This window comes from Larimichthys crocea, chromosome XI (genome assembly GCF_000972845.2).
Source record: "Larimichthys crocea isolate SSNF chromosome XI, L_crocea_2.0, whole genome shotgun sequence".
NCBI lineage: Eukaryota > Metazoa > Chordata > Actinopteri > Sciaenidae > Larimichthys > Larimichthys crocea.
Window position 1 is genome coordinate 5940301 of NC_040021.1, and position 12500 is coordinate 5952800.

At 43.2% G+C, this 12500-nt stretch overlaps 1 protein-coding gene across 7 annotated transcripts; it reads right to left on the reverse strand.

The window, feature by feature from the left end:
* Positions 1–807: 807 nt before the first annotated feature.
* Positions 808–9959, reverse strand: max (myc associated factor X). 7 transcript variants are annotated; one of them, XM_010740634.3, is made up of 5 exons: positions 9774–9958; positions 9436–9462; positions 5288–5395; positions 3560–3683; positions 808–1960 (listed from the first exon to the last, which is right to left on the reverse strand). In XM_010740634.3, the coding sequence occupies exons 1-5, from the start codon at positions 9807–9809 to the stop codon at positions 1773–1775; spliced, it is 483 nt and encodes a 160-aa protein (XP_010738936.1). In that variant the 5' UTR covers positions 9810–9958; the 3' UTR covers positions 808–1772. The 7 variants fall into 7 exon arrangements, with proteins under 7 accessions (XP_010738936.1, XP_019117196.1, XP_010738927.1 ...); XM_019261651.2 differs by having other exon boundaries at positions 5240–5395; XM_010740625.3 differs by having other exon boundaries at positions 3560–3698; positions 5240–5395.
* Between the last annotated feature and the right edge of the window lie 2541 nt (positions 9960–12500).

The following is a 12500-nucleotide window of genomic DNA, read 5'->3' on the forward strand; positions in this document are numbered from 1 at the left end:
TCACTGTGTAAGTCGGCTGCTTGTTGTTGAAAACAGCAGCTGGCCCAGTCCCTCCCCACCTCCACATAGCTTATGAACTACACCGGTGTAAGGGGAGAATTGTTACATAATCAAACATTAAAGTACATCATGCCCTCGGCCTTTATTCTCGACGCCTGCCTGCATCGCTGCAAACCAGAAAAACCTGAAGTTTTGTTTGTTTCAGCCCTCAAAGACTGAAGGAAAGGTGACGGCTGAATAAATCACAGGGCGGCACGTCAAAGGATAAAATAGTTTATTTTATAGTCTCATAGTAAAGGTAGGCCTCAACTTGCAAGACAATTGTTGGCAGTATGTACAACATACTTGTAATTTCCATGGAATGGAATCGGACAAACAAAGACCCATTACGCTAATTATATCCTCCTAAATGGAAATAAAATGGAAACAATATACATACACACACGTTTCCTAGACACGCAAAATGCTTCCTTTTTTTCCTTTGGGGGGGTCGGAGGGCGGGGGCGGGGGGATTCAGCAACATTGATTTTTTTTTTTTTTTTTACTGTGTATAAAGCACAACACATCGACAAGGACGTATTTCCGCTTTCCTTGTACTGCGAAAAAAGACGGGAGCTACCTTCGACATTCAAATACCTATTTTTCATACCTTTAAAAAAAAGGAAGATCTACACGTGACAGATTTGCATTTTCCCATTAAATTGTGAGATTACTACAAAATGCATAACATACTTTTGAAACTTGAAAACATCCAATCAACGCTTCTTCTTCTTTTCTTTTTTTAATAATAATAATATATATCTTTTCTTTTTAATAATAATAATAATATATAAAACGAGATGCCTAACGTATTCAGCCACCTAAAGTCATTCACTACTTCAAGCTAAAGGACAAAATACGATACAAGTTTAGGAATATTCTCCTTCAAAACATCAATTTTTCAAACAAAGGAGTCATGTTTTATTTCTTTTTTTTGCCTTTTTTTTCTTTTATCTTGTGTTAAACAAATGTGTCGAGGGCAGAAAAACATCTGCGATCCAGTGGTGGCCTGAGGTGGGTGTCACTTTTTAAACGTCTGCTTCAAAGCGTCTTCACATTCTTGAGTGGAAAAAAAGTAAGCTAGAAATATTATTTTGTTTTTTAAAAAGGTAAACTTCTCCAGGACGATTTATCTAGGTGTGTGTGTGTGTAGATTCTAAAACAGGTTGGGTTTTTTAAATCAATAACAAAATAAAACAAAAATATATATAATATAGCAGTGCTTAAAGGAGTACGCCTGGCATGCCCTTCCACCCCAAAAAAAAAAAACCCGGGGAGGAGGAAGGGGCTTTTTGAGGGTACAAAACAAGCATCAAGTCCTTAAATAGCCAAGCTGCCTCTTTTTGGGTTTTGGATTGTTGCTGGGTGGGGAAATACCAATGACGGAGAACCAAAAGAAAAGAGAGTGGTGGGATTGAAGCAGTGATCTTCCACCCTGCTGACTTCCTCCCTTCCTGTTTCTTGGAGATCAAGTGGGAAGAGAGGCAATTGTGGCAGCGGCAGCGGTGTGTGGAAGTTTGAGGGGGGTCATGAGTCTCCAGTGCGAGCCCACCCAGAGATGGAGGAGAGAGAACGAGGATGACGTCGAGGGAGGGAGGCAGAGGCGGGGTGGTGGTGGTTGTTGTTGTTGTTGGCATGAAGGGGTGGAGCTTCGAAGGCTGCACTCCCTCGTCGCCACCCCCCTCGTGCCCCGCCGCCTCGACCGTAGCGAGGGTCTGAACCTGCCCGGCTCTCTAGCTGGCCTCCACGCGCAGCTTCTTCCTGTTGGGCGGCTCCTCCGCCTCGGACTCGGAGCTCGAGTCGGAGCCCCCGTCGAACGCCGACACAGCGCTGCCTTTGGGATTGGTGTACAGGCTGCTGTCGGACGACGAGTAGCTGGCCTGGAGCTGGGTGGAGCCCTTCACCTTCTCCAGAGCACGGACTACACATGGAGACAAAGAGAGACACGGAGGAGGTGAGGAAGGATTTTCAAAAGATGAAGATGCAACTGAGATGTTACCGTTTTAACTTCAGCGTTTCACAACAACGCATCCTGCAGGGCTGCAGCTACCAATGAGGACAGCAAGGTTTGATTTCTTCATTTGAATTTTGGAGCTTCAGTTGCCCTGAAGTGCAGATTATACTCTGAAGTTTGACTTTAATGGATTTAAATCCAACTATTATGCCGTGAAATCTCCAAAAATCTGAAGCAGCATTTAGGGAAAGACATTTCTATGTAGCTCCTTTCTAGTCCTCCGACCACTCAACGCACTTTTACACTACACATCTCATTGGCTGCCATGCAAGGTGCAAACTCTTCGTCAGTTTTTGGGAGCTGACCATTCACGCACCGACGGCGCAGCCTTCAGGAGTTCAGTATCTTTGACATGCAGACCGGAGGAGCCAAGGATCGAACCACCGATCAACCTGCTCCACCGCCTCAGCCACAGCTGCCTCATTATATTAATAATTCAAAATATTTTTCAAGAGTTGAACATCTGAACATTTTAATTAAGTAAAAATGTTCCAGCGTCTTTGCTGTGCTGCGTGCGTCTCGTGGGAAACATCTCGCCGTTCATGGACGATAAACTGCAGGAACATGTTTCAGATTATCAGCAAAGCGGCTGAGCTGCAGAAGCCGGGCTCAGCTCCGGCTCGGTCGTCTGTTGCAGTGGCACAAATACTTTTGATTTTGAGATTAGCACAACATGTTCTCAAACCGCTCACGCACATGCCGCTCCTTTATCTCACTACGACATCCAAAGAAAACAAACACAGTGCTGAAGCCTGGGGATGGGTGTTTCAGTTCCACAGAATCATTTGGCAGTCTAACGATTCTCTTTTTGTTTCCAGCAAGTACGTAATTATGTCACGTAACTTCCGCAAGAAGTTATGCACGCTCGATTCCGGCAAGCACGACTAATTACGCCACGTGACTTACGCAAGTTTGGCACGTGCAGTGCAATCAGTAGTAAACAATGACACCCACTCGGTTCAAACGCTCCAAAGTTTGACTGTATTTCACCAAAACAGACGGCAACAGGGCGACTTGCAATCATTGCAAAGTGGAGGGAGGGAACACGACGAACATGCAGAAACATTTGCGCACACAACATGCGATATTTTTAAATGAATGTCGTGTTTTTGACACGCTTCAGACTGGAGATGAATCTTTGTAAAACATGCTATAACAGTTAACATTAAACAAATGCCTTCTGCATTACATTTAGACGATGACCTTTTTTTCCCAAATGAGAAGAAAAAATGAGAGATAAGAGAATCGATAAAGAATCGAATCGTTAAGCCGAATCGATAATGGAATCGTAAAAATTTTATCAATTCCCATCCCTACTGAAGCACGTGTATTTCCTCTCCCACTCCCTTTTCTTGTACTCCACATTCGCTTGCTGGCTGCAGCCGGTCAAATCTGATTTGCTAAAAAACGTTCCCGAGGAGGTCACCACTAGTGATGTTCTCGATGCTGAAATAAAAGTTCCTCGCGGTACGAGCCTCGATCTCGACGTGGAGCTTCTTGACGTACCTTGTTGTTCCAGCAGTGCGTTCTGCCTCTTCAGGTCGTCGATGTCCTGCTGGTGTGTGTGGTTTTTTCGCCGCATGTACTGGATGTACTCTGTGGCTTTGTCTAGGATTTGAGCTCGAGACGCCTGTTTGGTAGACTGCTGTTAGTGACACATGCAGAGATTGAAGCAATGACGCAAGTATTCAGAGGCATTCACATTTCTTTACACATGACACAAACATCATTCATGATTATTATTTACTAATAAGAGGCTGCAGACACACTGGAGCGAGCTGTGCACATCTCTGCCTCCTCTTTAACCTCTAGCACTTCAGTCTGACTTTCACAGGCCGGGTCACGACCCAACACATCGCTGCGAGAGCGCTCGCCTCAGTTACAGCAAACAGACGTACAGTCGGAGGGACTGGCTGCTGCAAACAGGATTACAGACACTTGACAAACATTCACTACACCTCTAATTAACGCAGCTGATTAACCCAGCTGTTCATTGACCTGATGTCTGCAGCAGCACTGAGATCTATACTCATCAGGGCTGGGTGTCATAGTAAATCTTTCATTCTTTCAAGCTCGACATTCATGAAGCAAAGAGCTGCGTCGATTCATCTGATGTTTATTTGTTCAAATAAAAGGTTTGGGCAATAAAATAGTGAAACATCTCGAACACATTCTGCCAAAAAATACCAAAGATGTTCAGTTTAATATCATCAGAACCAGAACCTCTAGACAGGTGGATTCATTGCTGAAAAGTGACTTTAATCAATCAATCAAAATGGTTTCTACTTGATAAATCAACTCATGTCAGCTTTTATGTAATGACTGTCTGAGCACAGGACTTGAATTTCCGTTTCATTTGATGCCTTTACTTTGAAAAAATCGAATCATTATTCCACAATTTCCTTTCTGTAACTCAACAAACGACCTCGTACGAGGTCTTCCCCTGAATAAAATGATTCAACGTGCTGATTAAAGCCTAACGTGACACGATTAGGAGCCTGATAATGCCTTCAGCTTTCAGAACTCGATTCTGCACACACATTTCAGTCCGTATCAAAAAAGGAGCGTTGAGGTGGTTTTTTGGTAGCCGGTCCCAATATTCACTTCATATTCTGCTCTGCTTTCTTCTGACAAGAGAGGGGAAAACCACCCTGCATGTTGGCCGTTAAAACAGAACATTATGGTCCTGGGAGAGAGGTGGAGGGGAGACGGCAGCTGTACCCAAAACACGTCTTACGAATTATCGCCAAACATCCCTGCACATCATGTCCGCCCCTTCACGCTGTCATGAACTGGTCTTTTAGGGTTAGAGGAGGAGGAGGAGGGGGGAATAACACAGTGTGCCCAGTTACTGAACCAGCTCCAAATGCTCTCAATGTCATGGATGTCAAAACAGGAAGAGAGCAACAAAATTTCCTCATAATAACTTCCTGACGCTGGTCCAAGTATTTAGTCTGCATCACTGTGTTGCTGTTGCCAATCCGCCCTCCTCCCAGTCCCTTCAACTATTACACTGACACACACACACACACACACACGAAGCAAGCAAAGACATCTGCATCTGTATATTCATAAGAAATCAGTTACCTCACGCTAGAAATGACTAAACTCACATAATAAACTAGAAATATTATACTTAACCTTTTAGTAAACACATGGCAAAATACAAGTTCAAAAATTTCTTACATGAGCCATTTGTGTGCCTGGGGGACCTGCAGGCTGAGCTTTACCAACCTTTTCTCCCTGCAGGGCGGGTACCGAGTCCCGGAGGCTGTGAAAGCTGTCTTTGATGTGGTCCCTACGTTTGCGCTCCAGCGCATTGTGGTGTGCCCGTTTGTCTGCCTGCAATGAGAAGAAGTCACAAGGCCTTCAGCCTGGCAGCAGAGCAGCGTGGGTAGAGGACAGCGGGGGGTGGAGGGGCGTCCAACCGTCCCTTGGGTCGGCCTACGCAAACCGCTCTGCTGTCAAGTCGTGCTCCGGCTTTACGACGACAGCGTGATTATGATTTGAATTATTTTAAAATCACGTGTCGGCTGAACGGCTAGCTGTTTGATTTTCAGGAAGTTTTTTAGAAACAAGCTGGTGAAAGTGCTCAGTGTGTCGACGCACTAAGAGTTGAAATGATGAGGAAAAATTGGACAACTTGCATCGTGAAGTGTCACAGATTCTTCACTGAGGTTAAAGTGTTAGAAAAAAAAGCAAAAAGATGTTTTGTGTCGCGGTTTAAATCCTCGATTACGACCTGGATTCAGTCAAACAACAGAAAGAACGACTGCCCTGGCAGACGGAGAGGATCGATAGTGCAAATTGTGGCTGTCACCTCTACAGTCAACCACCTGATAACTACAAGTTTCTGCTTTTGTGGTCCCTCCTCGGCCTCCATCCCCCTCCTCCATCCTCCAATGTGACCCATCCTGATCCCCCCCAGCTGCATTTCTGTCCCTCCTTCTCTGCAGGAGACACACAGGAGCGGCCCCTTCGAATTCACGGCCGGGTCAAAGTCAGGAAACCTTCAGTCATTCAGGCGGGCGGGCGGTGAACGGCAGATCCTGGATGAGGATTTAACAAGGAGGACGACTGACGAAAAGGAACCTGTAGATTTATGAAGACGCTTTTGTGTCTTAAGATTCAACGTTTAGACGCAGGCAGGTCTTTTCCGGGACGCCCTTTGCTCAGTTTTAATCACCGCCAAATTCATAGTTAACTTCAGGCTGCTGCAACACGTTTAAACATGTCTCTCACGTCCTTTGTCAAGTTAAATAACTGACCTAATCAAAAACAACCCAATCCTCATGCTACACATCCTGAATTGACACGTACAGGCTCTAAAGATAAGATGGCTGCTTGTAGTTCAACCAGTTTTTTGGGCCAACACAGCGTCCAATCACATCCGCCTGCAGCCTGATCCACGCAGTCACCCGGCAAAGTGCACGAGTGCAAACCTCCCAATCAAAGCCAGCACAGCTCACGAGAAAAACCCAATTTGAATACTGTGGTTGAGACGGCCTCGGGCAGATGGGAGACGCGGGGGGGAAGTCACGTGACCTGGTGTCATCTGACTCATTTTGTCCACACACGTCACATTTTAGTAGCCACAAGTGAGACAACACACATGTTAGGACGAGCCTCACGGTGTGTCATGTGTCTGCTGGGAGGAACAATGTGACTCAGTTGCTGACATCTGTCCGAGACGCACGCCGTTAGTGAGCGTTCATATGCTGAACTGTCATCTTAAATGTCACGGATACGAAACTGAAACACAGGGCGCTCTATCAAAAATTCACTGCACCTTAATCACAATAACCTGCCGTGTGATTAGTCTGGCTGGCATGGCAACAGCTGCTCCCGTGGCCTGTTGCTCGAGAGCCAGGAGCGACAAATCCACGAGGACCGAGCGCCTCCTCCAAACATCCAGCACGCAGACTCCGCTCCCTACACTGACCCCCGGCACAAACAAGTACACGTGGCCGACTTCCTGTGTCCGACCTGTAAATTATATTTTAAGACTTGTCGGACTTTGCTCCCGTCGTTAAGATTTATACTTATACAACTATTTTATCCTGTGGCATCTATAAATACATTCAAATCAGCTGAGAAGCAGAACTCGTGTCAACTCTTAAACACACCACACAAGGTGCTTCATGTCATTAACCTCCGAGATTTAATTAACACCCAAGAATGTAATCAAGCAGCACTCTCTGGAGCTGCTCCATGTTATTACTCAGCAATTATGGACATTAAGACTGACTCAATGTTATATTATAATACAAAGATTTTACAGAATTATATGCTGTAATTATGTAATCCCATTACAGGCTTTTATTGTGGAGGTCATTTCACCTCTTTACTTAAATCAATCTAAAATTTTCAGTGACGAGTAACACCAAATGGTACGTACGGTATTTAGGACGATGAAAAAAGCCATTTAATATTCTTTTATATTATATTTCTTGGCTATTTCAGCAAGTTAAACACATGATTACGTACTTCATCGCATTCATTTAAATAAAATATTTAAAAATCAAGAAATCTTTCAAGTCGACTGTGAGAAATTAAAGTCAGAGATACAAAAACTCTAAAAATTTAAACCTTAAACTATGAGTGAAGCTTCACTGACCTGAGAGCAGCTAATTGCACATGTGCGGTGCATTCGGAGTTGTAAAGCACATTGGCCTCAGAGAAAAACAGGTGTCCAGTTACCTGCGTGCGACCATTATCTGCCCATCATAAAAACCGATACCTTTCGCAGGCTACGTAAGAGCTGCTCCCTCCCCTTCCCATTCATACCTGACCATGACACGTTACATAACTGCTCCAGGTGCCGTGTGGACGAGCTGGTAACTGCCCTGACTTCCCGTCTACCGATGCCCCGTGTCTCCCCGTCTCACGTTCTCACCGCGTGAAAGCCTACACTTGTGGAAAACGCTTACTGCGCTATTAACAAGTGGAAACGGTAATAAAGCAGAGGCTTTAAAGTGTCAATCAAAAAGGAGCTGGTCTTGGTTTGTGCAGCTTGTCAAACACTGAAAGATTTTAGAATATCGAGCAGAGAAACCGTCCAACGCATCGAGTCACTGCTGCTAACTTTGTGACTGGATGGTTAAAATCTTATCTCAGACTATCTACAGACAAAATGCCACTAGTTAGTTTAAGATGAAAGATTTTATTTCAACACGTCGTTTTTAAGATCGAAATTCATTTGAAAAAAAGTAAATTTGTGAAGATGCAAGAGCGCGCTATTTCACAAGTATAAGTTACATTACATAATAGAGGGGATGGATGTTTGAGCTGGCTGCTGTCGATTGCAATTTGACATTTCCTCACATTTGTTTACATGCAGAATTCATTCATTCATTCGTTCATTCACATGCAGCGACGGACGTAATATTTAAGCTTAATGTAATCAAACAAGAGCGAAGTGGAGGAGTGAGAAAAACAGGTTGTCTCTGAGGGGGGACACCGGCTTCTTCCTTTATTATTATGATCACGTATAATCTAAACATTAATGTGCCCCATGCATTAAAACGACAGTGATCTGAGCTGTTGTGCAGCCTGTGCATCAAACCAAGTCCTGCAAGCAGCAAAGGGTTTTTTTTTTCTCCCCCCTCTCTCTCTCTCTCTCTCTCTCTCTCTCTCTCTCTGTCTCTCTCTCGGCGGTATGCGATGCAGCTATACGTCATTCATTTAGGCAGCCAGCCCTTTAGTGGCCTGTAGAGAGAAGATGGCTCTAATCACTGGCTGCAACACAGGAAAAACACATCCCGCAGAAACAAACCCCTTCCTGACACGAAGAAGGCTTGTGCTGTCCGAGATGCAGGCGCGGCTCTTTCTCTTTCTCTCTCACACACATGCATGCAAAAAAATAAAAAAAATCCTGCATGATTATCACCATGTATGCGGTGCAAACGTCTTTACTGACATGACCTACATGTGCAATTTGTGCAAAAACGAGCGGAATCCCCCCCCACGACCGACCGGCTGCAGAAATCTTTGATTCATATCTCTGAGAAAATAATAAACATGCATCAGAAAAAGCCATTGTAGCTTTGCTCTAAATATAGATGTCGTGTCACCGTCTCCCTATGGCCGCGTACATTACATACAGGGATGAAGGAGGAGGAGGAGGAGGAGGAGGGGGATACCCTGCAGTAGTGCAGGAAAAAAAAACCCCGCAAAAATACACTATAATGCAATAAAAAAGAAAAGTACCGTGCACATATATCAGTGTGTAACAATCGAGATTCATTGCCAACAACAAACACATTAAGATAAAGATAGATAAATAAATAAAAGTGAGAAATAGTGGGAGAAATAAAATCAACTTTGCAACCACAGTGGATCATTATTATTTGTTTTGTTTGTCCCTCCCCAGCATTACGCACCACAGAGTGATATCTCGGTGAGTCTTCCTGCAAAGAAACAGAACAAAAAGTACAATTGTAGCCATAATTCTCCAGCAAATCTCAAACTAGTTTTAGCGCTGAGGTCACTAGAAAGTGATTTTTTTTTTTAATTTATTATTATTAAAAAATCAAATTAAATAAATAGGTGTTAGTTTAAAAAGCTGTAACAAGAGTCCCGATGATAGAAAAAAATAAAAAACTAGCACACAAGCTTATGAAGCTATCGTTAGCCTGAGAGGAGAAGAAGAAGAAAAAAAAAAACCGCCAGCTCGAGCCACTAAATAACGATTAAACCGGCTCAAAGAGTTCATACTCACGTCACTATCGACTTCGATATCATCGTTATCACTCATTCTTCGACAAAATAGTCTAGTTTAAAGGGACGGGCGGCTTTAAAAACACTAACATGAATCAGTTTTAGCACCGAGCCTCCGACAGACACACTGAAGCTAAAGCGCTCACGTTCTGTTTGGACGGAGCCTCCACGTGACTCATACACCGCACACACACACACATACACATGTACGCGCATGCGCAATAACTAAAGGAGTGCTCATGGGAGTTGTAGTCGATTTAAGCAGCGTTCCCGCGTTTTACACAATAAAACGACCTTATCACAGCGTTTTAAAGCAGAAATATTTAAAAAAGGAGATATAAACAGCCATATGAGTCGTATAGACACTCGTAAGTGTTTAAATAGTATTTAAAAAGAAAGCAAGATGTTTATTTGTAAACTACAACACCCAGGAGTGGTTTAAGCGTCTCATCCGGAGGCATTGTGGGACTTGTAGTTTGAGTCGTATTTGTATGTCAGAGGAGCTAAACAGGGCCATGGCTTGAGACACGTGGAATTTAACACACACACACACACACACACACACACACTCAGGTTCAGTTACAAGAGCCTACAAATGTGCACTAATCAGCATAATAGGCGCTTAAATTATACTACAAATGTGCACTAATCAGCATAATAGGCGCTTAAATTATATATTTTTCTTTTTCTTTCACTCACTTTGAATAGAAATGCACTGCTGTAATAGACTTGGTTGAGCTGAATCCATATTTTCCTGTACTTATACAGTAATACATACATACACACACACACACACATATATATTAATGTATATATTAAACACAAACACTGTACAGTATAACATACAAAAATGAAGGCTTTGTTTGGGGTGACAACTTCCACTACTTTTTTTTTTATCAAGAGAGATTATGTTTTCAAATGAGAAATGCCTTGGACGATTATTTGGTATAGGAAGAGGTATGGTATAAGATGGTTTATTCATATTTAATGGAGCCAAACTTGTTTTTAGAACCAAATCGCTCAATCACAACACAAAACAATTAAATGTAAAAGTTCAGTTCTGTCACGTTAATAGATAGGCCCGGTGACAGAAAATTAATGTGCAGATATTTTAATCAAGCAACTGATCATTTAAACTAAGAAAAATTCACTAGCTGCTACTAAAATGTGAATATTTTGTGTTTTTCTTAGTCTCCTATGATGGTAAAACTGGACGATGATGTATAGTTTTTACTATTCACTGATGTTTCATTGACCAAATCCAGAAATTTGTCACAGGTTTATCTCTTGTTGTAGCCCTAGAAATCTGACATACATCCATTATAATACAACTCACATGCACATCTTTATTAATATATATATTATAGATTATTTTATTTGTAATTGTGGGGAAAAGAATGTGTACATCTAGAGTGGGGGGCTGGTCTCAGGACCAATTGTGAATAATCTGCTCTAGTGCTTCCCTTTTCACAAAATTGTGCTCCAGATAAGGAGCTTACACTGTGGATTATATTGCACTCAAACATTGGGTCAGTAAACGTGTAACAAAACAAGCCGGGAGCAGCCTCATCCATTCCCCCCAGCAGGTCAAGAGGCCACAGCAGCTGCAGGCGACACCCTGCCCTGCATTGCTTTCCCTTCAGAAAAGGGGCTTTAGACCTGCGCTGACCTTGATCCTACCATCTCTTCCTCCACCTTCTAGTGAATCTGGATCGGCCCTCATATCCAGTCCTTCTGCCAATCTTCAGCCTCTGTTTACCATCTTATAGAATTAAACTGCATGTCCTGCAGCTCCAAAGCCAAACAGGGTCACCCAGGCATATGGTGCGTAACAGTATAGCCGATGTAAAGGATGACAACACAATAAGGCCAGGCTTTAATAATGCATCTGCTGCAGTGAAGCCCCTCCATCTTCACGGATGACAGCCAGAAAGCATCTGGCTATATTTGTCCATTGCAGTCATATTTAAATTACCTCTAGGGATGGGTTATGTTACAGAAAAAATTATGATAATGAGTCAGCGCTCACAGAAACCAAGATTTTTCTCAGCTGCCTTCTTGCCACACCCTTAATGCTATTCCCCTTGGGCCCTGAGCCGAGTTATGAAGTGTTTTAACACCTTTTCAGTTCATCATATTCAGGCTGCAGGGAGCACAGGACATTGATTAGCCTTGGTTGAGGCTGGAGGAGGGAATAGTAGTAAAAATCCAGGTATGTGAAGCACTGGGCCTGTAATTATAGCTAGACGGGCTGATCAGTCCAGGCTCCCCTCCCCCCTCTGTCCTATGTCCCAGCATATTGTTGACTACACTGGAAAAGCCTCATGTCTGCAGTCACCATAAGAGATTTTTTTTTTTGTTCTTTCCATTGTTGTCAGTGCATGATTTATGAAAGGGGAAGGGGGGTGAACTGTCAGATATACCATCAGATTAAGGGTAGAGAGTGGTTTCACTCTTCACATGAAGTGCAGTGGACGAGAGTAACGCGGTTTTGCCATTAAAATGTGCAGCGATGTCACTTACAAATCAGTAAATGATCTAATGTTCGGTGAGGTTGGTTATGTTTTTGAATCAAGTGCAGTCACAATTATAAGACTCAATGAGTTTCAGTTTCAGGTTTATTCGCGTGCGCGGGTTAACACAAGGTCAACAATACAATGAAATGTGTCGGACGAGAAGAACAGGTCTGCTCAGCATGAAGAGAACTGAACAGTGTAACAGCATTATA

Bases quoted from the DNA above. Each gene is read 5' to 3' on its own strand.
- max (XM_010740625.3), bottom strand. From the start codon at position 9,809: ATGAGTGATAACGATGATATCGAAGTCGATAGTGAC. The intron at 3,699-5,239 runs GTAAGAAATTTT...TGTCACTAACAG, and splicing joins CAGGCACACAAATGGCTCAT to CAGTCTACCAAACAGGCGTC. The intron at 1,961-3,559 runs GTACGTCAAGAA...CTCCATGTGTAG, and splicing joins CGCACTGCTGGAACAACAAG to TCCGTGCTCTGGAGAAGGTG.